Source organism: Coloeus monedula, assembly GCF_965178545.1.
Source record: "Coloeus monedula genome assembly, chromosome: 12".
NCBI lineage: Eukaryota > Metazoa > Chordata > Aves > Passeriformes > Corvidae > Coloeus > Coloeus monedula.
In genome coordinates, this window is record NC_138792.1 from 12,225,878 (window position 1) to 12,250,300 (window position 24,423).

At 41.4% G+C, this 24,423-nt stretch overlaps 1 protein-coding gene across 1 annotated transcript in view; it reads left to right on the top strand.

Annotated features, from left to right (window-relative positions):
• Positions 1-24,423, top strand: part of NRK (Nik related kinase) — a gene marked incomplete at its 5' end in the record, with an annotated part of 88,450 nt that overhangs the window by 58,027 nt on the left and 6,000 nt on the right. The window contains 14 exons of the mRNA XM_082289604.1: positions 2,225-2,356; positions 3,172-3,239; positions 4,333-4,448; positions 6,868-6,965; positions 7,348-7,469; positions 11,094-11,187; positions 13,223-13,396; positions 13,774-13,903; positions 14,300-14,458; positions 16,119-16,262; positions 17,473-17,607; positions 19,350-19,450; positions 20,005-20,154; positions 23,081-23,240. Of these exons, the coding sequence (XP_082145730.1) occupies positions 2,225-2,356; positions 3,172-3,239; positions 4,333-4,448; positions 6,868-6,965; positions 7,348-7,469; positions 11,094-11,187; positions 13,223-13,396; positions 13,774-13,903; positions 14,300-14,458; positions 16,119-16,262; positions 17,473-17,607; positions 19,350-19,450; positions 20,005-20,154; positions 23,081-23,240 (1,783 nt within the window). The remainder of the gene's footprint in view (positions 1-2,224; positions 2,357-3,171; positions 3,240-4,332; positions 4,449-6,867; positions 6,966-7,347; positions 7,470-11,093; positions 11,188-13,222; positions 13,397-13,773; positions 13,904-14,299; positions 14,459-16,118; positions 16,263-17,472; positions 17,608-19,349; positions 19,451-20,004; positions 20,155-23,080; positions 23,241-24,423) is intronic.

Sequence of the window (24,423 nt, forward strand, 5' to 3'; positions counted from 1 at the left end):
TCGTTGTTAGGTGGGGGTTTTAAATTTTTTTCCCTATACAAACCTAAGGGGAATATCAAACCCTGATTTTGGGGGTTATCTGAGATGGTTTTGGCTTGCTTGTGGAAGCAGGTGTCTGTTCCTGGCTTTACATGGAACCAGTGTACTGGGCAGAGTCTGGATTCATTCAGTCACTTATATCATGACTCAGCAAAGCTCATCCATGCTCGTAAACAAAAATAGTTTTCTGGTAATCTGCAGGACTCAAAGGCTGTAATTTAGAAAGGAATATATGTATCTTGTTGAAAAAGTGGCAAGGAAAAGAAAATCCTCCTATATTCTGATAATAATATACCTGCTGCAAAACCTGTTTCTGTACCTACAATGGATCACTTCAGGTAAACACTTTGCTACTCAAATAATTCTGGTTAACTGAAAACTATTATTAGAGATAATCATGTTGAACAAAAAGGTATTTTGAAAGGACATAGATTATGAGATGTTACAACTGCTGAAAAAGCTGTTTTCTGTAGAGTATCAACAGAACATTTTGTCCCAAAAAGGCAGGAAAAGTACCCAGTTGACTTTGCAGTACTGTATGGGAGGTTGCAATGAGACATCTTTGACACTTTTATCTAGTTTTAGAATTACTGCCTGTCAATATTTAATTGACGTTGAACATTGTTCCCATGAAATTTAGTCTTGTGCAGTTATAGAGAGTTCATAATCCTTTTATCTTCTTGAAAAGCTGTGTGAAGTTCCAGTTACTGTTATTTACTTTTTAGGATGGAGAAACTGGAGAATTTTATAAACTTGGGCTGATTAATCAATAAAATACTTATCTGAGTCATTCTTTTGGGAAAGTGTGCTACAGGTGCTTCTGGTCTAAGTTGCAGTAACTCAGTTGGAACACAGGAGTTTGACCTCGATGACTCAAACAAAAACTGCAAACTTCATTCTTAGGCCTCCAAGTGTTGGAGGTGCTGATCTTGCCATGTGTTTGAGAAAGAAGCACCTCCCAGAGAGCCCTGGCCTTGCATTGCATGGGAGATCAGACAAGGTGAAGCACAGAGTGGTACAGCTTCAGACATTTCTCTAATACTTCTTCTATTTCTGTAATATCAAACTGGTTCTAGCATAGCAATCCCTGCAGACAGGCCCAGCTCAGACAGAGTTTCTGTGTGTTCTCTCTTGGTCTTGTGTCCAAGAGGATTTCTCATTTCAGGAACGCAGTACTCTCAGCTGACACATTTAGCTCTGAGTTTCTTCCTCTTTGGAAGACACTGGTGTAGCAGATCATTAGTGTGTAGATCTCTTCTTTTACATATAGAAAGAATCAGAGGACCAAATGTTGAATATTTCAGTTTGAGTTTTGCACTGCTTACTTCTTGCTCCCTTGGAGTGAAGACTTTGTAAGGAAGTAACTTGATTCCTTCCCCTTCCCTTGCTATAACTGGGGTTTTTGCTATCCTAGTGCTCTAATTAGACACCTTTAGAGGTATGTTTTAAACACAGGCGGCTGCAATGGGATCACCTGGACTTGACCACCCATGAAGGTCTAGTCTGGGCATAATTTCATTCTTTCTTACTGCATTCTCAAGTTCGATTTATCTTTCTTTATTTTTTTCAAGTAATTGAAAAATTTGTTTCAGAGGAGGACCAGGATCCCCTCATAATCACTGGAGCACTTAAAAGTGTTTGCAGCTGGCAGTTTGCCTCCACTGACTGTGGGTTGGTGGTGGGCATGCAAAGAATAGCTTGGAAGTCAACATCTAAGTCAGGGGAGGTGGGTTCCCACAGTGATTAGACTATGGAAATTCTGCAGTGGAAGCATCATCCAGGTTTGAATGAAATGTAGTTACTCAACAGCATTTTTTGCATCATCCAGGTTGTTAGTTTCCTGTGCATTGACAGTGACCTATTTGCTTCTCTTAGAGATTTAAGAAAGGTGTGTGTGTGTGTGTATGTGTATATATATATATATATACACACACACATACAGAGAATAGATTTGTTTACTATTTCTTTATATTGTACCCTTCACCTTAGAAGATTTGTGCCTAACATGCTGGAAATTAATAACTCACTGCACAGTGAACAAGGTGATTAGGGCTCTATCCAAACAGAGTACTCCTGCTACACTTAGCAAATATTTAATCTCCCAAGCAGAACCATCTCTGTTGAGACCGCGACCTGTTACATAGGCAGGGAAGTGCAATTCAACATGTGTTTGGTTTGTTTCAAGTGTGAGAATTTCCGGGCTAATAAGGACGTGTACCACAGCAGCTCCCTATCAGACATGGTGACAGCACCGCTCAGCCCCGGGCAGGATGACGTGTTCTGGAGCACGAGTCACAGCGAAGAGCAGCCCCCAAAGGTGGGTGAAACTCGGGGTGTTTGGCACTCTTGGGGGTTGATTGCACTGCTCTGTGTAGTGTCCATCCTCTGCACTTCGCAAAACTCTGAAAGTCTCGTTGTTTGTACATGAACTGGGTCACGTTAGTTTAGGAAAAAAATGCAAATTTACAGGCAGGTTGGTGGTCTGGGTTTATGTGTATGTGCATAATATCTGCACACATATAATATCTGCAGGATCTGTGATTGAAAACATCTGTTTTGTTAGACCAGGTATTTGTAGCAGCCCATTTGGTGAAAAAATCTGTCTTGTTGCAGAAAAGCTTGTTAGTTTGTGCAATTGAGGTGATGGTGTATTTCTCTTTCTAACAGAATTTCTAAGAACAAGTCCAAGACTATTTGAGCAGGAATGCATATGCCCATGTGTGTATTTATTTTATTACTTTGCACTTGGGGGGCGTGTGTGTCCCATCCCCCAGCCTGTGGTAGCAACATACGGTAATCCACCACCTGTGGAAAGCTGCATTCAGTGACTGCGGATGCCTTTCACTGTCTGCTTTAAATATTGACCAAGAATGATGCTGACTCTGAGTAAAGGTGCAAACCTCTTTCTGTCTGCACCCTGAAAGACTGAAAGGCTTGGAACACACTGGAAGCAGCTGCTGCTGACTTGCAGCTTTCAGTGCTGATATCATGGAATACCTCCCTACAGGTCCCACTGAACCATTGTTCATTTCTGTTGGTTAGCCTTTTCATTGATACAGAATAAGCATTAGGTTTATTGACTAAATCTAAAATATCAATTGCAGCCTTGAAATGTTTGATTAAATCCTTAAGGTTCCAGAAAGGACAACTTCAAAATTTTACAGCAGGGATCAGACTGGCTATCAGAGATGCCATTCAAGGTAAGCTCTAAAGTGTTTTATGCTTATACTAAAACTAAACTTTCACTGTATACTTTACATACGTACACTGTGCTTATACTGTGTTTCATGCTTAAACTAATTGTTTTATGCTGCTTTATTGTCAATAGGAGAACTAAGGTATCTGGCAGATGCTCTACCTCATTGCCAGTGGAACTGGTTTCAAAGGAAAGTCAGGTGTCTGGATGCTTTGGTGAGAGGGAGTCTGGCTTCAACTCCTTGTACAGGCACTTCTAATTACAGCTTGTGGTGCTTGTTTTGCCTGATAGTAGCTTGAACAGGCCGCCTGTAGATGTATCTTGGCAATTTTGGGAGTCTGCCCTTAAGGCTGGTGTATTTTTTTTCATATCCCAGAAGAAAAGACCAAGGATGTCTAGAGCTTAGCAGTAAAGGGCAGCCCCCACTGGATGTCTAATCAGGGAACAAAATGTGTTGGAGAGGCTGGAAGGTGAAGCAGATTTACCTGACATAACACAGTGATGTGCAGCATTTCTGATGAGCCAGAGTCAGAAACATAGTCTGAAATAACTTTCAAGTGAACTCAAGCCCTAAATGTTCTGCACTTGGGAATTACAGGAGGCAAAGCAGAAAAGAAACATGTAAGTAATTGTCAGTGTTACGAGTGGCTTCTGAGACTGGGTTTCTGTTTGAACCACTGGCTTGGCAATTTATTTTACTGTTCAATGCATTCCTTTCTCCACTGATAAGTGACTGCTGATGTATCTTCTAGGAAGGTAGTGGAGCAGTTCTCTTGAGTTGTAAAAGCCGTGAGATTTTGGAATCAGGACTGACACAGGTCTGAAGAGTCCAAGGGAGATGCAATATAAAAGGATATTGTGTAATGACTTGGGAATCTCTGTAATCTCCCAGAATGACTGCCCAGCGAAAACTCCCCTCCGCAATCTTCTCTCACTACTGGGTGGCCCTGCTTTGAGCAGCAGTGAAGATAAACTTTTCATTATCCAGAATATGATCTCGTACTGTAACAGCAGGGAGCTCAATCTGGTGGCCCAAGAGCTCTGTTCCAGTCTGTTCCTGCACATGAGTCTGATCTGCTTTTTGTCTTTCTGTTTAGTAATACTCATCAGTCATCCCCCAGGGGACACGCTCTGAAGCTAAACAGTAGCAGCAACACTCCTGGCACCAAGCAGTGGGAGATGGGATCTCATCAGAGCAGCTGGTCAGCCTCAGGTGATTCCTAAGTCAAAGATCCATCAGTCAAAATGTACTAACCTCCTATCACATGAAGTGGTCTTCTGCAAGGTGTCAAGTTCTGCATTGCAAATAGGATATGTCCTTTTAATGACATCCTCTGGTGAGAGGCTTTTGAAAGCCCTCTGGATTTTTTTGGTTCCGTGTTCCTAAAATATAAGCACTTCCTCTTTTGAGTCAGAAAAGTGACTATGAATATATTTTCATATGGAAAATTTGAATTGCCTCAATTAAGAATTGAAAAAAAATAATTTATGTTGCAGTTAGTGACACAGTTGAAACTCAGCAGAGCCAGCATTCCAGACATACAGATGTAATTCAGTACTGATGTTCACCCACTGCCAAATTCTGCTCTTCACCCTGCCCACTGATAAGATGATACAGTTGAGCAGTTGATGTACACTAATATTTCTGCACTCTAATAATGTAGTGGCAAAAGGAAGTGTAAGTCTCTCTCTACAGCATATTATGAAATATTCCTCCAGTATCCTTTTATGTGCAGAAAGATAGTGGAATTGAAAAAGAAAAAAGGGCAAAAGAAGTTTAGAGGAAAACCATCTGATTTAGGCAAAGTACAGCTTAGTAAGCACCTTTGCTGTCACTGGTAGTGGTGGAGGAATGCAGTGGCCTGCTTGTGGTTGTGTTGCAGTACAGATTCTGGTTCCTGAGGTTCTGGCAGATGGGGACTGGAAAAGTGGACAGTTTTTTTCCTCTCTTGCTATTCCTACAGGTGTTTTCTGTGGGTCAGCTGCAGGGCAGTTTCTTGTGTAGCCCTTTGTGAAGCCGTGGTGTGTCACAAGGCCTAACATCCACATTGGCTACTAAAGATTGGGAACATGGGGAATCACACATGCCCAAGTCGAAGTAGGGTGGATGCAAAAATATTCTGAAACCACCCCTGTGAGCTTATGAGGTCATTTATTTTTATATTGAGGTTTAGATTGTTAATTTAAAAGCCCTTGATAAATGAGGAACAAATTGCTTATTTATTACACTTACAAAATCAAGCCAGTTTTGCTTTTACTAGCTACACAGAATAGGAAGCTTATCTTCAAGAGAAATCCAAAGCACACTTTAAATTGCTTGGGTTTTGTTTCTTTTGTTCTTATGTCACTTTGTGTTTGAATAACAGAGTTGAACAACAACAGCCCAGCTCAATTTTGCAGGGTCCATGTGATGTGTAACTCCTGTGCTATTTTGGCATGGGGAAACAAAAATCTCACCAGCAATGGAAAGAATAGAAAACCTCCCTTGTGGTTTAAACTGTCTCCTTGAGTTCTTAAGTGTCATTAAATTACAGCTAGTTCTGGCATATGGCATTTCAGATAGTTTGTTGCTTTCCCAAACCCACAGGAATAATGAATTGGACAGGAAAGGGCTATAAATACTTTAAAGCTAATAGTTCTGCTGAGTTGCTTAGGTGCTTATTGACCAGTAAGGAATTCTGAGTTTTGAAAGCTTTGAAAAATGGATGAAGACATGAAACCGTTGTGATAAAACTATCTAAATTACCAAATATGAATCCTAATTTGTGTGAGCTTGAATTCTCCCCCCTTAACCTGCATGGACTCCTGTTGGTAACAGTGGGGTAGTCATAGGAAAAACTGCTGAAAAAGGCAGGTGTTGAGCTGGCCAGTGTGTCCCAGAGCAGGGCAAGGGTACAGTGGCTTTCCCTCTCTTCTCTTGTATCAGGGATTGTGTGCAGAGCATCCCTTCAAGGCTTGTTTTGCTTTTTCCAGTGCTTGCAGGCAATAGGGGGCCCACATTTAACAGGAAGATTTGCAGTTTAGCACAGCTGTTTGCCCTCAGCCCTGTTGGGTTTAGATAATCAGACTCTTTGAACTGTTTTTGTGTAACAGTTTTATGAGGGCCAAATCTTGGCAGCGCCTCTGCTGCTCCCAAAGGTGTGTAGGAGGGCTCAGGCTCCTCAACTCTGTTCCTGACCCCCGGTCTGCAGTCACAGGAATACAGCTGTGTGGCTGTTTGGTGCTGGAATATGACCAGCAGTTGCTGATGTGATGAGCTGTCTCTCCTCAGGAAGAGGATCAGAGGAAGGGATTAGGATGCCCTCACTTTCTTCACTTGCTCCCTTTCCATGGAACTGTGGCTAATGTGCAGTGGGAGTATGTTGCCAAGGGTTTGGTTTGCTTGTCTTAAATTAAATTGCAACCTTGCAGCATTAAATTGCACCAGTATCAATTTATGTACGTAATATTGCAGCATCCAGAACCACTGAGAAACAAGGAATGAGATTTTCCTTTGCAACGAAGAGAAAAGAGAAGTTTGTTGGCAGAGACTGGTATCTGCTTTGGGTCATAGCTATGTGTGCTTGTCTTGTTCTCTCACCCACTGCATGTACACTTAAAAAAAGACACTTTTGGGTTTTTTTACCCCCCAGGGAATCCAGGACTGGCCAAGGCAGAGAATGTTTTGTCCCAGAACCACATGCAGCTGCATCAGAAGCCTGAAAAAGTTTCTCATCCAGGCCAGATTGCAGTAGGTTCTTTTAAATCCACTAATATTTTTGATTTGTTCATCATTTTCACCGAGGGTCTGTCTGTGCAGACAGCTCTGTTTTGGTACGTGAGTTTGCTGTCACCTGTGAGTCGACCTGAGGGGTGTGTGGGGCTGGCTCAAGCTCACTGCTTTCAGTCCAGGTCTGACTTGTGTCCAGCTCAGGTCTTCAGCAGGGTGTCCAGTTTTGGCTCTGGTCACTTTCCTGTGTGAGACACCCACCTGTGATGGACCAACAGAAGCATCAGCTTCCTAGTAAAACTTTTTTTGGTGTGGAAGTGACCATAACTGTATATGCTGGGACAGTAAAATATGGCACATGCGGTTTAACAATGGGTTCTTCAACTGAGTTTTCTTTGCTCAGAGTCCAGGCTCCTTTGCCAAGGTGAAGGACAGTGCCAACTCCTTGTTAAAAGCAGCAGACTATTCCTCCTCAAGTGATGAAGTCAGCAGCAGCAGCGATGAAGATGACACGAACCATACAAGGTTGGCTTTATTACTATTTTTATTAATATTCTTTTCTTCTTGTTACACACTTATAAATATCTAGAAAAAGCTGGCATACATAAATATTCCTCCTCCTTTGAAGTTACTATCACTCGTGTCAGTTGTAATTAAGCAATTTAATTGCTTTTTAATGAACTCCTGGGGGTAAATGCTCCATCAGATGTGCACAGCGTAATAATACACTTTGATGACTTGCTGCCCTGGGACAATGAGGAAATGTCTTGTTTTAACTGGATATACTGGGTAGTGCTTTTATAGGGATTACTTCACATTGATCTACATTTATATGGAATTTTTGCAAGAAAAAAGGAGAGGGAAAGAAAACTGAAAAACTGTATGCCTTCATGCTAAATACAGGTTAGAGTGGAGAAAACCAGGCAAACATGACCCTTGAATTCATGTAGTCTGTTCACTCTGGGAGAAATAATTACCATTGAAAAGTTGATTCCTTCACCAGGGCTGTTTATAGAAAGGGGAGATAGTTTTGTAAAATATGTTGTATTTTCATACTGACATTTTGCTCAATTGCTATGGTTTCCAGCTGATGTTGTGGCTTGTCCCAAGCTGATCCCACCTAAACTGTCTCTCTCTAGTTTTGCAGTTTATCTTGTTGGTTTTGTGACTGACATCTTGTGGTGTTCTACCTGTCATGCAAAATGTGTATTCCCCTGAAATAGTGGAGAAATAGTCGAGAAAGAATAGCTAGCTACTCCAAGAGAAGGGAGTCAGGGGGTTGCTTGGCCAGTCCTGCTGCTGGGAATAGCAAACAAAAACATTTTTTAGTCTTAGTGAATGAAACTTCTGATTTTCTTGAAAAGAAACTTCAGTTTAATTCAAGTTCTAGGATTTACTTTGAAGCACATCCCAGGGCCACAGAGCTCTCTGGGTTGGGGCTCTTGCTCTTCTGACAGAATTAAACATGCAGTTTTGTCAGGCATCAGACAGAGATGCCCAGATTTGGAGCATTGTTGGCAGGTTATTGTGTTGGGCTGGTACCAGTCCTTTCCCCTGTGCTGCTCTGAAGAGGTAGAATTTTTGTGCCTGCATATGCTCCTGATTTGTGTTTCTGAAGTGAGGAGAAAGAATGTTAAAAATCTGGTAGTTTATTCAGTGCGCCTGAAAAAGCTGACTTTAACAGTAATGTCTTTATTTTCCTACTGATCCTCTTCCAAATCACCTTACTCTGATGTGTAAAAAGTTTTATTCACTCTAGGTCGTAGAATTCATCCTAGACCTCAGAAAGACCCTACATAAAAATATGGATTTGCCTTGTAGCAATGACTTTGCTGTGTAAGTGTTAGATTGCTGTGATCCTTGCGTGCTGTAATGATTTGAAGGAGTGGTATCACTGCCTTTGGAACTCTGCATGTGTTATTTGCATCTCCTCTGTGTGCGAGATCCACCCATCCTCTGGAGAGGTGCAATTAGCAGGATGCTCCCTGTCATGTTTACCTTCCTGTGCACACAGCCACTGCAAGAGCCCCTGTAAAATCAAGATATAATCTTGCTATTAACAAAGTCCCTTCACCTTGGTTGAACATCATTTATATTAAAAGATACATCAGGAAGTATATCCTGATTGCTGCCAAGTAAATAGCAAAAAGGATAGTGATCAGAGTGAAAGGAGCAGCCTTTGTTGAAAAAAAGTGTTGAAACTTTGCATATTCTGGATAAAGGGAAGGGTTTGGGGGTATTTTGCTCTCTAAAGCATGTGGCTATAGGATCTGAAGCCCCTTGCATGCTGGAGCATTTCTGTGGGGGCTCTGGCTGAAGCACCTTGGGCCAAGTTTTCGTGGACTACTGAAACCAAACTGTTTTCCTGTTCTTGCCCGGGCTGTGGAACAGCACGTGATCTCTACACTCCAGCTTTCTTGGAGGTGCCCAGAAGGACTACAGTTGGGACATACACAAGAGAAGGAGCTTCCTATGTTCTTGGATGAATTCTATTAACCACCCTGAGAAGGCTCGTTTCTGAGGATGCTGGACTGAGGGCTGCTGTCTTTTGCCAGTAAAGCAACTTCTGGTCTTTTCTTTACAGTGAGATGAGCCAGAATTTTTTCTCACACACTCCAGTTTTTAATTTTAAGGAAAGAGTGTCAGTGTCTATGATCCAGTGTCTTACCTCTTTGTTTAGCACATCTATTCCATTGATGTTAATTTCTTCTTCTTTACTGAGAGTGCTTCCTCCTTCAGTGCCTGCAGTATTACAATGCCCCTAAAACACTGACTATCCTGGGACTCGTTTGTATAGTTCAGTTTCCTCTCTTTGCTCTTTAAATGCTGTTTCCTACAAGCATTTGGACAAGGTGGATGCAGGTGTGTGCTTGTCTCCCTAAGTGGGAGGTTGACGTTATTTAAGATCAGCTGCTGTTTGCTTCCCTGATAAGAGCAGGTCCTGGCATTCACCATTGATCCTACTCTGCATCTTGTCATTCCTTCTAAGTTTAGTATGCAAATATTTACCCACTCACATAGAATGGGGGGACAATCCAAAACCAAAAAATAAACAACAAAAAGTGCCGCAAAAACTTCTACTCCTATACACCCATCTTAATTCAGTACGTCTCTCACCAAACCTTCTTTGTTATCGCATGGGGCATCATTTAAAAGAAAAAAATACATTACAGTCTGCTACCAGTTGGCACATAGCACTGTAGAGCCCTTCACACTGGCATCCTGAATCCAGTCAGTTTTATAATTACTGGAAAGGAAGCAAAAATGCAATAGGTTAAATGAATTGCAGTAATAAAGATAGGAGTATAAATAAATTGGATAAATAAATCATTTGCAGTGGAGGTGTACAGAAATGGGGCCAAGACATGTCCGAAGCAGTTCCACTTGGGTGAAAAAGTTTAAAATGCAAAGATATCTCAGGCAGTGCAGGAAGCAGTAGTGTGCTGGGAATTCACAACAGACACTTGCCTTGTTCTCACCCTTGCTTTTGGTACCAGCTTTTGGTCACTGTGGAGGACGGGATGCTGAGCTAGGAGGGCCCTTGGCCCCGGCCAGTCCAGCAGCTCTTGCTTTCTTCTGTCTCTCTGTGCACTGGGCAACATTTTCTGTGTTTCCTTTTAAGGTGAGGATGTGTGTGTTTCAGGGACTGAGTCACAGGATGAAATTCCAGTGTAGCCTGTCCCAGTAGGCACTGGCAGAGAGGTCCCTGACAGCATCACATGGCAGAGCAGCTGGTGCTCTCTCTGGAGAGCAGGGTGGCTCATAATTACACCCCACAGGGGAATGTGTGACAGGAGACAGAAGTTTTGAAGTAGGCACTTCTCAAATGACAGCTTGAGGGACTTGCCTGAGCTATGAAGTGTCTGAAAGATGATGGATGAAATGCAGGGAGATGAAGGGATGTTCTCTGTTTAGGTGGGGAGAGCTTCCTGCTGTGTGTGAGTGGTCCTCAGGCACAAGTCCATTCAGGCAGATCCACAGACTAATCAGCTTGCTTTTGTATAAGAACCTTTGAGTGTAACTATTGAATGTTAATTATGTTCACTTTTGAACATGGATATGTGTAGTTTTTTCCTTTTTTTTCTTTTTTTTTCTTTCTTTTTTTTTCCCCTGAAGTAGTTCTGTTCATTAATTGGAGTTTGTTACCAGGCAACTGCTAAGCGGCAGAGTTGCAGATTTCTCAAGGACAAGGGTACCAGATGGAACTGAACTGAAACCCCAAAGCACTGTGGCAGAACAGAAGGTAATTTGGCCATTTGTAAGGGGGTGGGGACAGTGAGGGGGAGTCAAGTCATTAGTGTGCAAGATAAATGCCTTATCCATTACTTCTTGGTAACATTCTCACTCCTGCTCTGTCATTGCAAATTATAGCTATAAGCCTTGAAAAAAAATGTGTAGTTTCAGGTTTTGTGCTTCCTGTAGAAATGCTTGTATTTAGGTACAAAATTGCAGTTCTTTATTTGTCCTTCTTACTGACCTGTAGTAGGTTCTGATGTTAAGGTATTTTGTGAAGGCACTGGGCAAAAAGCACAGTTGATTATTGTTGGTGTGCATTGTTGCTATTTTTAAAAATCTTGACTTCTTTTTATTCCGGTTTAAAGTGAGCTACCTCCTGCTGCTTAAAACATTACCAGAACAGGGGAAAACCACTTCATCTCTCCCTGCTGGCTTAGCAAAAATACTTTTCTCATACGTCATGTTGTTGTTCCTTCCAGCTGTAGTTTCTAGTAGAGGCTTCCAGTCATGTGGATTTTCCCCTGTGATAAATATTAGTGCTGAAAAGATGAAGAGAGACAAAGCAGAACAATGTTCTTTGTGGTTGAAAACAAGAAAAAAATTACAGTAATATGACTTGTACTTGGTGTCAGGGCCCTTTTCAGATATTACTGAGTGTATTCTTGCTTCACAAATAGGAAAATAAATTGCTGTGAAACTAGTTCTCCAGAGCTGTGGCAGGGTAGAAAGAAAAAGGAGTTTTCTTTACCTCTCATATCTCTAAACTTCGGGCCAGAGTGGTGGCCCTCCTAACTGGGGAGGGAGTTCCATTTGGCCTTTGTCCTGCCATCCTCAAGGAGAAAAGACTCTGCTTTGGAGAAAGAACTACAAATGGGGCATAAACCAGTATTTCTCTCGTGGAAAAACCAGCCCAGTGTTTCCTCTTTCCCCTGATATCCAGGTATTGGAAATAGGCTGCTTGAGGGAAGGGAGAATGTTGGGGTCTTTGAGGCCCACAGTGAGGATGAGGGAGGATGATAAAGAGTTGAGGTCACATGTTTTGGTGGGTTTGGAGAAAAGAGTGTGGGAGGGAGAGCAGGCAGATGGCTGACACTTTGCCTCATAAATCTCTCTGCTGCCTTCTAGTCTTCTCCCACCTTCTCATGGAGCCTCCCGTCCTTTGGACCCTTTTTCACCCACCAGCCACAGCCACCATGAGTCTCCACATCTTCTCCAACATCCCTTTCCCTATCCCATCAGCATGAACTGCTTTAAAGTGGTTAGGGTGTACCAAACCACCCTGAATGATTCAAATGGGAATTTGGTTTGGTTTAGTTTAGGTCAGTTGAGTGTGACTGAACTAAAAAGCCCCATACTGGCTTGGTTCCCCAATCTCAAATACTGACTTGCATGTTTTGATTTCAGTTTTCACATCTAAATTAAAACATAAAATGTATTCTCAGAAACCAACCTCTGACTCTGTGGATTGTGCTGTCAGGGAAAGAGTTTGTGTGGTACCTCACAAAACTCACATGGGATGCTGTAAGGACATCTGCAGAACCAAATGTCACTGTACTGGAAGTGCTGATGCTGGGTCCTACTAAATGTCCTCTTTCTGGAGTAAGGCTTCCTAATTCAGTAAATGGAAAGTAGCAATGAAATGAATGGTGAAGGGTTTTGAACCAAATGCAGGTCCAGAACAAAGAAGTGCCTTCTTCTGTCTGCAGTACGCAAAGGTCAGGTGTGAAACTTGCTAGCAAATCATTTGACTTGGTATCTCTGAGGTTGAAGTTCCTTCTTTTTCTGTGTTTGAGGTAATGCAGATGAAGAAAATCTGTGGAGCGCTTCAGGAGTAAATCCCAAATTTATTATCTCAGGTGTTTACCATACACTTTAGTATTTAATTTTTTATTTTAATCTTACCGTGGGGTTTGTCTTTAAATGATGCATCAGGGAGAGCACTCCTCTCCATGTGCTCATTATTTATCATCCTAATTAACTGGAGTTGCAGAATGCATTGGTAATAAACTAGATGTGGTATTTAACTGTATGTTGTCATGCAGGATCAGATTTTAGGGAAACAAATTCCAAATACCCATGAAGGCCTTTGGAGTGTAAACAACCAGAACTATCTCCTGCCAGATCTCCTCCAGCAAAGCCAAATTACAGACTCCTCAGTGAACCCACCACAAGTGCCACTGACTTGCCTGGAACCTCAGAACAAACCTCTGACTAAGGTAAGAGATAAATTACAGATTGACTGGATTGAACTCCAGCCTTTTTAAGTTCCTCTATCCTGTCTTCTTTTTAGGATGAGTTTTTTCACCACATCCCTTCTTTCCTTTAAAAGTTTTATCTGGGAGGAAGATGATAAATCTTGAGCTACCTAACAGATTTCATTGTTCCACTTACTTTCCCTGATCTCCTTCTCTGCTCCATTTTCTTTCCTTGCTTTTTTTCCTCCCCTTTTGCACAAGCTAGATGGGTCACACCCTCTGCTCTGTGCACGTGGGCTTGTGGGGAGAGGTGTCACTGGAGGCAGATAACAGCTCTGTCAGGGCACAAGAGGGCCGTGTGCCCCGAGCACTGAGGCAGCTCTTGTTTCTCATTGCAGAGCCCGTGTGCCGAAAGCCCACCTGCCAAGAGCAGCACATCCTCCACAACATCCTTCACATCATTCATAGATCCGAGACTTCTGCCAATCACCCCTCCCACCAGTCCAGTGGGACCTTCCTGTAGTTCTCGTGAGTGTGCTTTGCATTAAAATGTTCCTCCTGTTTTGTTTTTGTTTGGTCGGTTGGTTTGGTTCTTTTGACAGGTGTGGAGAGGGCTTATTGCTTGGAAATGGAAACTGTGAGTAAAATCTCCTGAAACTGGGACTTCACATTACTGGGAATTTTCATTGTACTGCTTCCACCCTTCTTTCAGGTGGGGCTTGCTGTGCTCTGCTGCTGTGTTACCACCATGCTTTCTTAGGAATGCCTGAGGAATTTTCCAGATTTTTTTTTGGCTGTATTATACAAAGCTCTCAGGGTGTTTTCTCACCCCTCTGGGGTTTCTTTTGTTCTCCCACAAACAAGGTGGGTCAAATATGAGCTGTAGCCAAACATCTTCCACAATTGCATGTGCTTTCATTCTAGCATCCAGTGCCAAACCTGAGCCTGTCAGGAGAGAAAATGCAAGGAAGGGCTCCGTTGTCAATGTCAATCCAACCAATATCCGCCCACAAAGTGACAGCCCAGAAATCCGTAAATACAAGAAGAAATTCAACTCGGAGGTCCTATGTGCTGCTCTGTGGGGTAAGCTCAGAGTCCTTGGGCAGGTGTGTGGAGGGGAAGGCACAACAGGAGAGGCTGGCAGTGTCTGCTAGGCAGATATCACAGTTGTATTGCAGGTCTCCTGGCAGAGAGTGCTGGAATGGATCCTTGAGCTGATACCTGTGTCAGTTACATGGCACTGCCTTCCCAGGGATGTGATGGCAAACACATGAATTAACAGTTGCAAAGGACTTTGTGCATCAGAATGAGGAACTGTTTTTGATCAAGCACCAAGCTGAAACTGTGCTCGCTGGGAGAGCCAAAAGTTGCAAACGTTTCAGCAGCTTTTGTGGCTCATGAGACTCATCTGAGCTGCACACGAGTACAGCTGATCACACAGCCCTGACCCTGGAAATAATCTAAACACAAAGCCTTTTGCTGTCATGTGTATTCCAAGGATCTAAGGTATTCCAAGGATCTAAAGCTGGTCGGGTCTTTCCAAAAGCCTGTCTTGCTTAGTTCCTGCTGTCACTGCTTATTCTGAACATCACTGAACCATTGTTTAAACTTACATGCTTTTTACAGGGTCAGCTTGACATGGTGTAAAACCAAGATACAGCAGTCAGACCATGTCTCAACAGCTGTAGACCTTGTCCCAGCTGCACATTAGCTAAACTCTTGAGTTGTTTTAGCCATCTTTCTGCTTCAGAAGAACAGATGTATTCTATGGGACTTGCCCAGCCTTTTACTCCTCACTTTTTGAGCCTGGAATGGTAGATGAATGAAGTAGATGGAACATTATCCAAAGCAAATGTAGATTTCCAGTTTATAGCTTCATAAATTTTGCATAATGTGTGTTTATAGGAATCCAAAATTTTAAATTAAGAACAGAGCTGTGTGGCAAGGTATGTAATTAAATGTGCATTGGGGCTGAAGAGCACCAGGTACTTGTCAGAGCATTGCCAGTGGAGAAGGGTGCTTGTTACAGCAGGTTACCTTATGTTGTGTCTTTAGAATCTGCTGATTAGAAACGTAGATGTCATTCCAGCCAAACACAATTCCTGACATTCTCTGATGTCAGCAACCCAATGGACCCTTCTCTTCCTTAGCAGCAGTTGCATTTCAGATGGATTCACTCTTTAATTTGGCATTTGAAGGCATTCTTCCAAATCAGAGACTTGTTTTCAAAAAACCCTGCACCTCCATGTAATGCAGTGCTTCTTCCCACAAGTTTGGTTCCCCCGTTATTTGAATGTTGTATTTGGAATAAGAGAGTTTGGGGGGATTTTTTGATTGCTTTTACTTTTTTTTTTAATTGATAGGGATCCTTAGAACAATTAGTTGGGTCTCCTGTGTCACTACTGTAATGGTACTGGACTGAGACTTTTGCACTGGTCACAGGTACTTTCCAAGGTCACTTGAGAAGTTCAGGTTCAAAGAGTATTTTCCTTTTTGTTTAAATCAACATTGACTTCGGCAGAACTACTCATCCTTCAAGTTCCATTGGTATACAGGTGTTCTGCTGAGTAAAATCTCTAATTGTGAGATTTTTTTTTTCTGGGAAGTCATCCACAGAGCAACAGAGAAATTACCATGTACCATTAAGTGAGATTAAATAAAAATCGATTCTCAAAAATATGAACACTTCTTGACCTCTGAATCATTAGGTGACTTCTGCAGTATTATTTTCATGTATCTACAGGAGTAAATTTATTGGTGGGAACAGAGAATGGATTGTGGCTGCTGGACAGAAGTGGGCAAGGAAGAGTTTATACGCTGATTACAAGGAGACGGTTCCAGCAAATGGATGTTCTGGAAGGACTCAATGTGCTAATTACTATATCAGGTTGGTTCAGTGGCTAAAAGTATCTGACCCACGTTGGGATTGGAAGCAATTAAAAAGAAGAATTAGGTTATAAACTAGGTTGAGGAATTTCCTCTTTCAGAAAATCACAGGACAGTTATTCTTGTTAATAGGAAAACTCTCCTGAATTTTTAACATTTACACTCTCATTCCAGAGTGGCTTTGGGACAGTTCGTTGCCTGGTTAATGTGTAAAATGGTTTGTGGGAAGTACAGAGTGTTTCATATTCCTAAAATGGACTGATTCTCTGCAAGCTATAGTTTGTCACTTTCCTTGTTTCTATGATGGGTAGGCATCTATCTATGCAGTTCTGTTAACATATCATGAAATATCCTCATCGTGTGTTCAACAAGAGATATGAACAGTAACATCATGAGAGTGATCTGTATTGTGAAAGCATCAATAACATTATGCGGCGGTCTTCAGCCTCTGGTGGGAAAAAGTTTGGACTCTGGCCTTATTCCCCGTGGCTGAGAGTGGCCTCAAGGGATGCACAATACATACCAAGGTCAGAGGTGTGGGTCCAACAGGGAATAGCAGCTCCTTGTCTCCAATCCAGACTCATCATGGTGGGCAAAGGCAAGAGCTGTTTGTCCCATACGGCCAGGTCCAGTTGATGCTGGGACATGACATAGTCCTTCTCTTCAGAGTAATCTGTGGTCCCAGAGTGCTGTTGACCATAGATGCTTGTGAACTAATGCAACAGAAAGAGTGATTGAGATGAAGGATGACAAAATAATTTTCACCTGGAAAGGCATCCAAAAGAAAAATAGGTACTTTGAATGAAGACTGACAGTTAATTAGAAATTAATAGCTTATTCAAAGTGCCCACTGTAGGACATGCCTGTGTTCCAAGGTAAACAGATAGTGTGATGGTTTCTGATAATACCTATGTCTGTAGAAACCTGTTCTTTGGCCTGAGGGAAGAATTTTAATCAGGTGTGAAAATCTTACATGAAGTCTGAGTCACAAGGTAAGTGCACGTGCTCTCAGTGTCATAGGATTGCTCCTGCGCCAGTTCCCCCTGTGTCCCCATCACCCCAGGCTCTCCTGTCCCTTGCTATGTTCTCTCACCCTGGCAACGCACAAGGACCCGCTATACTCAAGGTCACAAAACTCTGGCTTTTTGGAAGTGGTGGAGAATTTGTAGTTCAGGGAGTTAAAGCATTCTGTCTCTTTTTGCAAATCCCAGGGAGGAAGAATAAGTTGAGGGTGTATTACTTGTCATGGTTGAGAAATAAAATTTTGCGCAACGATCCAGAGGTGGAGAAGCGACAAGGCTGGGTGTCCGTGGGTGACCTGGAAGGCTGTGTGCACTACAAAGTTGGTAAGGATTTCCTGTTTTTCCTTAGAGAGATGCTTAATCATCCTCCTTTTGCATCTTGTGACAGCAGCATTTTTCAGCTTTGTGTCAGGATTGTATTGGGCTGAATATCTCATGAGTTCTTTCAAGACTCCCTGTTTTACATGGCAGATGCTTTGCTCCCTGTCATTTCAGGCAGCATCTTTTCTTGCAGCAGTTACCAGATGATGTTACGGCTGTTCCTTGTAATGGCTGGAAAGAGGAAGTGCCAGCCACGGTCTGTGCTCAGTCAGTGGTTTAGTTGTTCTGTAGTTACTTAAGGTTTTAATTGAACTGATGTTTTCCACACCCTCAGCTTCCCTCTTGACCCTAGGTAACTGCAAAGCAATTGGACCTAGTTCAAATCCTAGTGAATCATATTTGTCAAATGTCCTTAGGTAGATCAGCTCATCCCTTTCTCTCTCATGAAAGACCCAAATACACCTTTATTTAAACACCTTGGAAATGATACCATCTTGCTTTTCTTTGGCTTTCGGGCAGCTCATTCTTGAAGGTGAACATGAGGATTGTGATTTCTGTTATTTAACTGTGGGGGTGGATGTATGGCACAAGTTTTGCATTGGTAAGGGATGGTATATGAAAGTGGCACTTTCTTCAAAGTCAAATAAAGCCATGATACAGAGGAGTGTAGGGAATGTGAGGTGGCTGCTTCTTATGAATACCTTGCTTGATAGTTTTGCCCTTTGGCTTTAGAAGTGGCAGGGGTTAAACTCAAGAAAGAATGTGAAACAGATGTGTGTTGTTGCTTCAACTGTGATTACAACTAAGCACCTACATATTCCACTTCAGTTGCTCATCGCTGTGTTTGGTGCATTTAAAAAAGAAACAAAACAAAACTTGTCCTAAAATTAGACAAACATTTGATAGGAGCTTTTGTATTTACATATGACAAGCCACTCTTGCAATTTTGACAGCACTGCTGCTGCTGTTTTTCTCTTGGTGAATCTTCTTATATCTTGACCTTTGGTTGTACAGCTATTTTTCCTGGTAGAAAAGGAAAAGGATGTACTGTTCTGCATTTTGGTGGAGTTTCCTGAATTTTCTTGTTCTCTGCCTATGTGAGATAGCATCCTGTTTCCAAATGCTTGTCTCTGGCAGAGTGAAAACACAATGCACAAAGAAATCTTAATTTTCAATGCATGATTCTTCATTTATTCTCAATGGGCCCAGCATGACCTTAATTGTCTTGGAGAAATTGCTCATCTCTTAAATGCTTACTCATCTCAGAAAGATGGGAGTCCTTTGCCCACACAACACCTGGAGATTTAACCCACAGATGAGGAGTGAAATGAAAATTCATCCTGCCAAGTCTGACAGAATTGTTCAGCCAATAACCACCAGTCCTCCAACAGTAGCTTATTCATAGCCAGGGGTGTGTTCATACTTAAAAAATCAAGTAGGTTGGTTTAGCTGCAGGGTCAAAACCTATTTTTCTGACTAGTGAGATTTTTTTTTTCATTACTATATTAAAATGAATATATAAATATTGTTAACAGTAATTTGGCTTTACTGAAAATAAATGAATTACAGGTTTCCAGTCAAGGTATTGTCACTGGTGATATTAAACATTAATGTCCAGAGTGCATCAGTCTCCCTTGCTGGATAATGTCTACCTCTACAAGTAATCCATTGAAATTATTTCATGTGATGAGATGGTCTTTAAGTGTCTATCTGGTACCTAAGGAATTGTTCTTTTTGTATTACAGTAAAATATGAGAGAATCAAATTCCTTGTAATCGCATTGAAAAACTCAGTAGAGGTTTATGCTTGGGCTCCAAAGCCTTATCACAAATTCATGGCTTTTAAGGTAAGTGAAACATCACTTTGGTTCAGATGTGTCACTGTCTCTCACTATCTCTCATCTACTCTCTGCTTTTGTTTTTGTTGTTTTGTATCACATTCTAACTAAACTGAGTATTCTTCTAAAGGAAATGTAGCTCATTTGACATACTTTGGAGATGGCAAGTATAAAACTGTCACAGTCATGAGTGTTAGATGTGAGTAACTTGTTTCTCTCTACCCCAGCCAAACGCAGCACGTGCTGTGCCAAAATGTGCCTTTGAATTGCCAAAGTTGATGTTGTTTTCCCTCAAAAGGGGAGGAAATTGAACACAATGGTACTCAGCCTAATTTTTGCCAAGTCCATTTCTAGAATCTTGATTTCTTTTTCAAACCACAAACAAATTATCCAACTGTCCTTGCAACTCAGTGGATGATGGATACTTAGCTCCTTAAATGTAACCTATGTTTAACAAAAATAGCTGTCTAACTTTTGGGTTTTGTGAATTCTTAGGATCCTAAATGTAGTTCTGTGAACCAACAGCTTTATTGTGTTACATACTGCATTTTTCTTTTTTCCAGTCCTTTACCTCACTTCATCACAAACCACTGTCAGTTGACCTGACTGTTGAAAATGGGCAAAGACTGAAGGTCATATATGGCTCAGTAGTAGGATTTCATGCCATTGATGTGGACTCTGGATCTGTGTATGACCTGTACCTTCCAACACATGTAAGAGAATCCAAAAAACTACATTCATGCCTTTGTTCTTTGGGCTGTGTATTGATGATGATCGGGTTAAGAGTTGTGCTATTTTTCAAAATAATTAGTGGCAGCTAATACAAAACCTTTTTTCACATAGTTTTATAACAATGAAGTCCTGTTTAAATGCTTTTATCACATTTAGAATATCAATTTCAGTGGTTTAATGTCAGAAAGCTTATTGTACAGACAGTACTATTTTTAATTTATTTATCCTGGAAATTTAGAACTTAAACAGTCAAAGACACAATAATATCTACATGAATTTAGGTGGCTTTTACAATCTGCCACTGTGCAGACGGCAGAAGCCAACTTCAGACTAAATAAATTTGTTGATCTTCTTGCCATTCAGTTGCCCATGAAACCACTCTGTAAATTCAGAAGTAGTTTTACATTTTCCTTGGGACTTTCTCATTAGATTGTCAGTAAGTTGGCATGAAGGTGTTGATTTCAGGTTGATGTGTACAATCCTGCATTGTGTCTCTGTTTGAGGTGATGATGATCACTAAATTCCTGCTTAAGCTCAGATAACAGCAAATTCTCCTGCAGAAGTGAATGGCTGGCATAGGGCTGTCCAATATGAAGTCTGTGCTATGGTGTTAATATTTTTGGATTTTTGTTTGTTTGCTTATTTTTTAGCTGTTCTGGATAGTTATTTCAAAGCTGTGAGTCCCAAAAGCCAGAGAATCTTGGGGGCTTAGGTTAAACAAACTGGCAGGTTCCAGACTGGCTCCAGTCTGATGGGAGGCTCCTGGCAGAGAAACTTCTGTGCACACTTGAACCCTCCCTGAATTCAACAGCATGCCACAGGGGCTGAGGGTACCATGGCCTCCTTGCATCCCCAGGCCATGTGTCCCAAAGTTATGCTTGGGAGGTCTGAAGAAATCTCATCCCAGATCTGCATGTTGCAGCCTGTGCCGTGAATCCATCTATTTTTTAACTTTTCTCCACTCTCAGCCCCTCGTTTTCAACTCAAATGAAAACCCTCTCCTTCTGTGCAAGCCACTTGATCACTCTGCTGCCCCTGCAAGCCACGGCCTCCATGTTCTGTCAGAACTGTGTTCTGATGGACAGAGTGTGTGAGGATGGCTGTTAGATTTAGACTTCTCTTAACTGAAAAATGACTTTTCTAACCGTTGCATCACCTGCTAAAGGCTTGTACTGTTTATTTCTGTGTTGGTTTTTTGTAAGCTACTTAGTATTTGTCTTGTTAGAGGGTTTATTCAATCTGACAGTAGCTTTGTTAATTATGCAGCTACGATGAATTCACATCAGTTTTTAAATTGAAGCGTGGTACCCACATGCCTTTCTGGAAGTGGGTTGCTGAGCAAGGTGAACAGTGACTTGTCAAAAGGATCATTAGCATAATTGCCCAAGAGAAGAAACGCCAAAAAAAAGTGAACCTTCTTAGAGGCTTTACTTTTTCAACAGGCTGCAAATACAATTAGGTACCTGATGAGAGAAATTTCCCAGGTGACTGCCCTGAATATGTGGGGCAGCTGAGACTTACTGCATTTTTGTGAGCTCTTGAGCCACAAGTTAGCACAGACTAAAAATATATTTTCCTTTCAGAGTCTTAGACCTGAAATAAATCAGCTGCTACAGCAGCTCTATCTTTTTTGGAATTCTATTATTTTAAAAGAGCATCTGCAAGAACTGGATAATTCTCTCAAGGAGCTTTGTGGTGGCAATAGCCCAGACTGTAACAGGCTGACTTGAGATACTCTTGCTTTCTGGTAGCCTCTTTTCCTGGTTCCCCACCTCTTTCTTCACCTCTTACCTGCTCCGGTCGCTCATGCGAGTACCAAGGCAACGCATTAAAATTGCTCTGCGGCTCTGGATCCCCGTTCTAGTGTTACGGATAGTTGTTGCGGAGGCACGGAGTCAAGTGGGTAGCCTGAGTGTATTCAGTTTGGCAAGTACAGCTTCAGTGCTTCTTTAACTGTTCGTTGTGCCCTTACAGTGTGCGTAAATGTTTGTGCTTGAGGAAAAAAAAAGACCTTTGTATGGCTGGCTTATGAGAATGATGTAAAGCTCCAGTCATTCACTTCCTATAAAAATGTTAATCATGGTGGTTTAATTTACTATTTAACATCCTGTTTTGAGTAGCACTTTAAACAAGAAAATGTTTTGTTACTGTTTTTTTAAGGCTGTCCTCTTTTACTTTCAAAAATGCTTTCATAAAACCCCATCTTCATGGTTGTAGACTTTAACTTTGGTTTTGTTTTTTTGCTTGGGATATGTTGGCTTCTGGGAGAGATTGGTTTGAGTGAAATGCACTGTTCCTGTGGCATGCAGAGGCGTGCCCAACAGCAGTCAGATGGGCAGCTATTTGTAGTGAAGGATGTGGGAAGGGAAGAATGAGTGAAAAGGTCCAGGGAACTTTTTACAGCAAGATGAGTATTATTAAATTTGCAGGTTTTTAACTTGTGAGTGTGGTTAGGGGAATATCATGGAAAGTGAAAGCACTGATCTCCTGGAATGTGGAAGTTTCTGTCCTTCCTCCATCTTCTGAAAAAGTTGTGAATTCAAATTTATTTCACCCTTCTCCGATTTATATAGTGCAAGTATTTTGTGAGTGACCAAGTAAATATTATTGTGTCTCAATGGCTCCATGGCTTCTTGAAACCAATTAACACTGGTAAATTTAAAGTGAAATATTGAACATTGATTTATTTGCAAAACTACTGTCATATACAAAGGGGGGAGAAGGGGAGAAAGTCTGTTTCAGAGGCTCACTAGCAAACTATATAGCCTCTGAGAACAGGCATTTCTTTCACTTTCCATGAGCCATGAGCTAGTTCTTTTTATTGCTCTGCCAAGCTAGTTAGATTGATGTCATCACTGAAATTGCAGCCCATGTTCTGATATAAATCTTAATTAATTCTGATTCTAGATCCAGGGGACAATTCGCCCACATGCCATTATCATCCTCCCGAACACCAGTGGCATGGAGCTCCTGCTCACCTATGAAGATGAAGGTATCTATATTGATATATATGGGCATTTCACAAAGGAGACTGTTCTACAGTGGGGAGAAATGCCAGCATCTGTAGGTATGTATGAAAAATAGCTCTTTATTAAATATAAAATTCTGCTGCATGAAGCCTGACTTTTTTATGAGGTTTTTATCTATGTGAAAATGGTTGTATGGCACATAAAGCAGCTTCTGAGCAAACCAGATGTGTAAAAGAGTAAACAGATTTGTAGGTGTTTGTTTTAATACAGCCAGTGATTGCAAGAGGGGCTTCCTATTTGGACCACAGTCTGTATTCTTGTCACACCTTTTATTGCATCACACATTGACTATACAGATGGACTTCACTGAGGATGCAGCTTACCACCAGTTTTCACAGGGAGAATTATGTGAATTACAGAGAGGGGAAAGAGTTTTGGTTGTTCATAGCTCACAGCATTTTATGTAGAAATTCACAGCTACAGAGGGGTCAGTTACTGAAGAGATCTGTAACTGCTGTCAAATGGCCCCTTCATTTTATCACTTTAAATTCACAGGGCTGCCAGCCCAGGGTATTTGTGATAGATTCTTAGTCTTCCCATGCTTACAGTTGGCTGTGTAGGAGATTCTGGTTGTACTGAAGCCAGGACAGCTGTTTGTTTCACCTTTCCCACAGGTCTTCAAGCTAACAGTATGGGGAAAATGAAGAACAACACAGGCAGATTACAGGTTCATTACTTGTTACTTTTAATTTCTGTCTCACTCCTGTTCTTTATTTTAAAACAAGCATACCAACAAAACAAGCCCAAGACAATTAGACTGCACAGAAGCCTGTTACTAGCTTGGAGGAAACTGGATACCACAGCGAAAAATCAAGGATGTTCACCTTTTTCCTTTCACTTCTACCTGAGTAGTTTTAGGAAAAGCCCATCTTTGGGAAGTGGTACAAACCAAATTTGACTTCTGATTGGAATCACATTTCCATTAAAAATTAACCTAGCCTATAAACATACAACTCAAACTTCACATAAGGGCCTCTTAATTGTTATATTAATAATTTTACCACTATATGCTATTAATTTTCTTAATCCTTTGATACTCTTGGCTGCAGACAAAAACATTATGAGAGAAGTGGGAATAACTGTTAATTTGAATGGCCCAGCTTAGGGGCAACTTGAGAGTTTCTTAAAAGATCCTGTTTTCCTGGGATTTCTAGACCCATTTCAAACCTCTTGAAGTCTGTATGAGCTTATCTCAATTTTCACTCTGTGTTGCAGAGATAG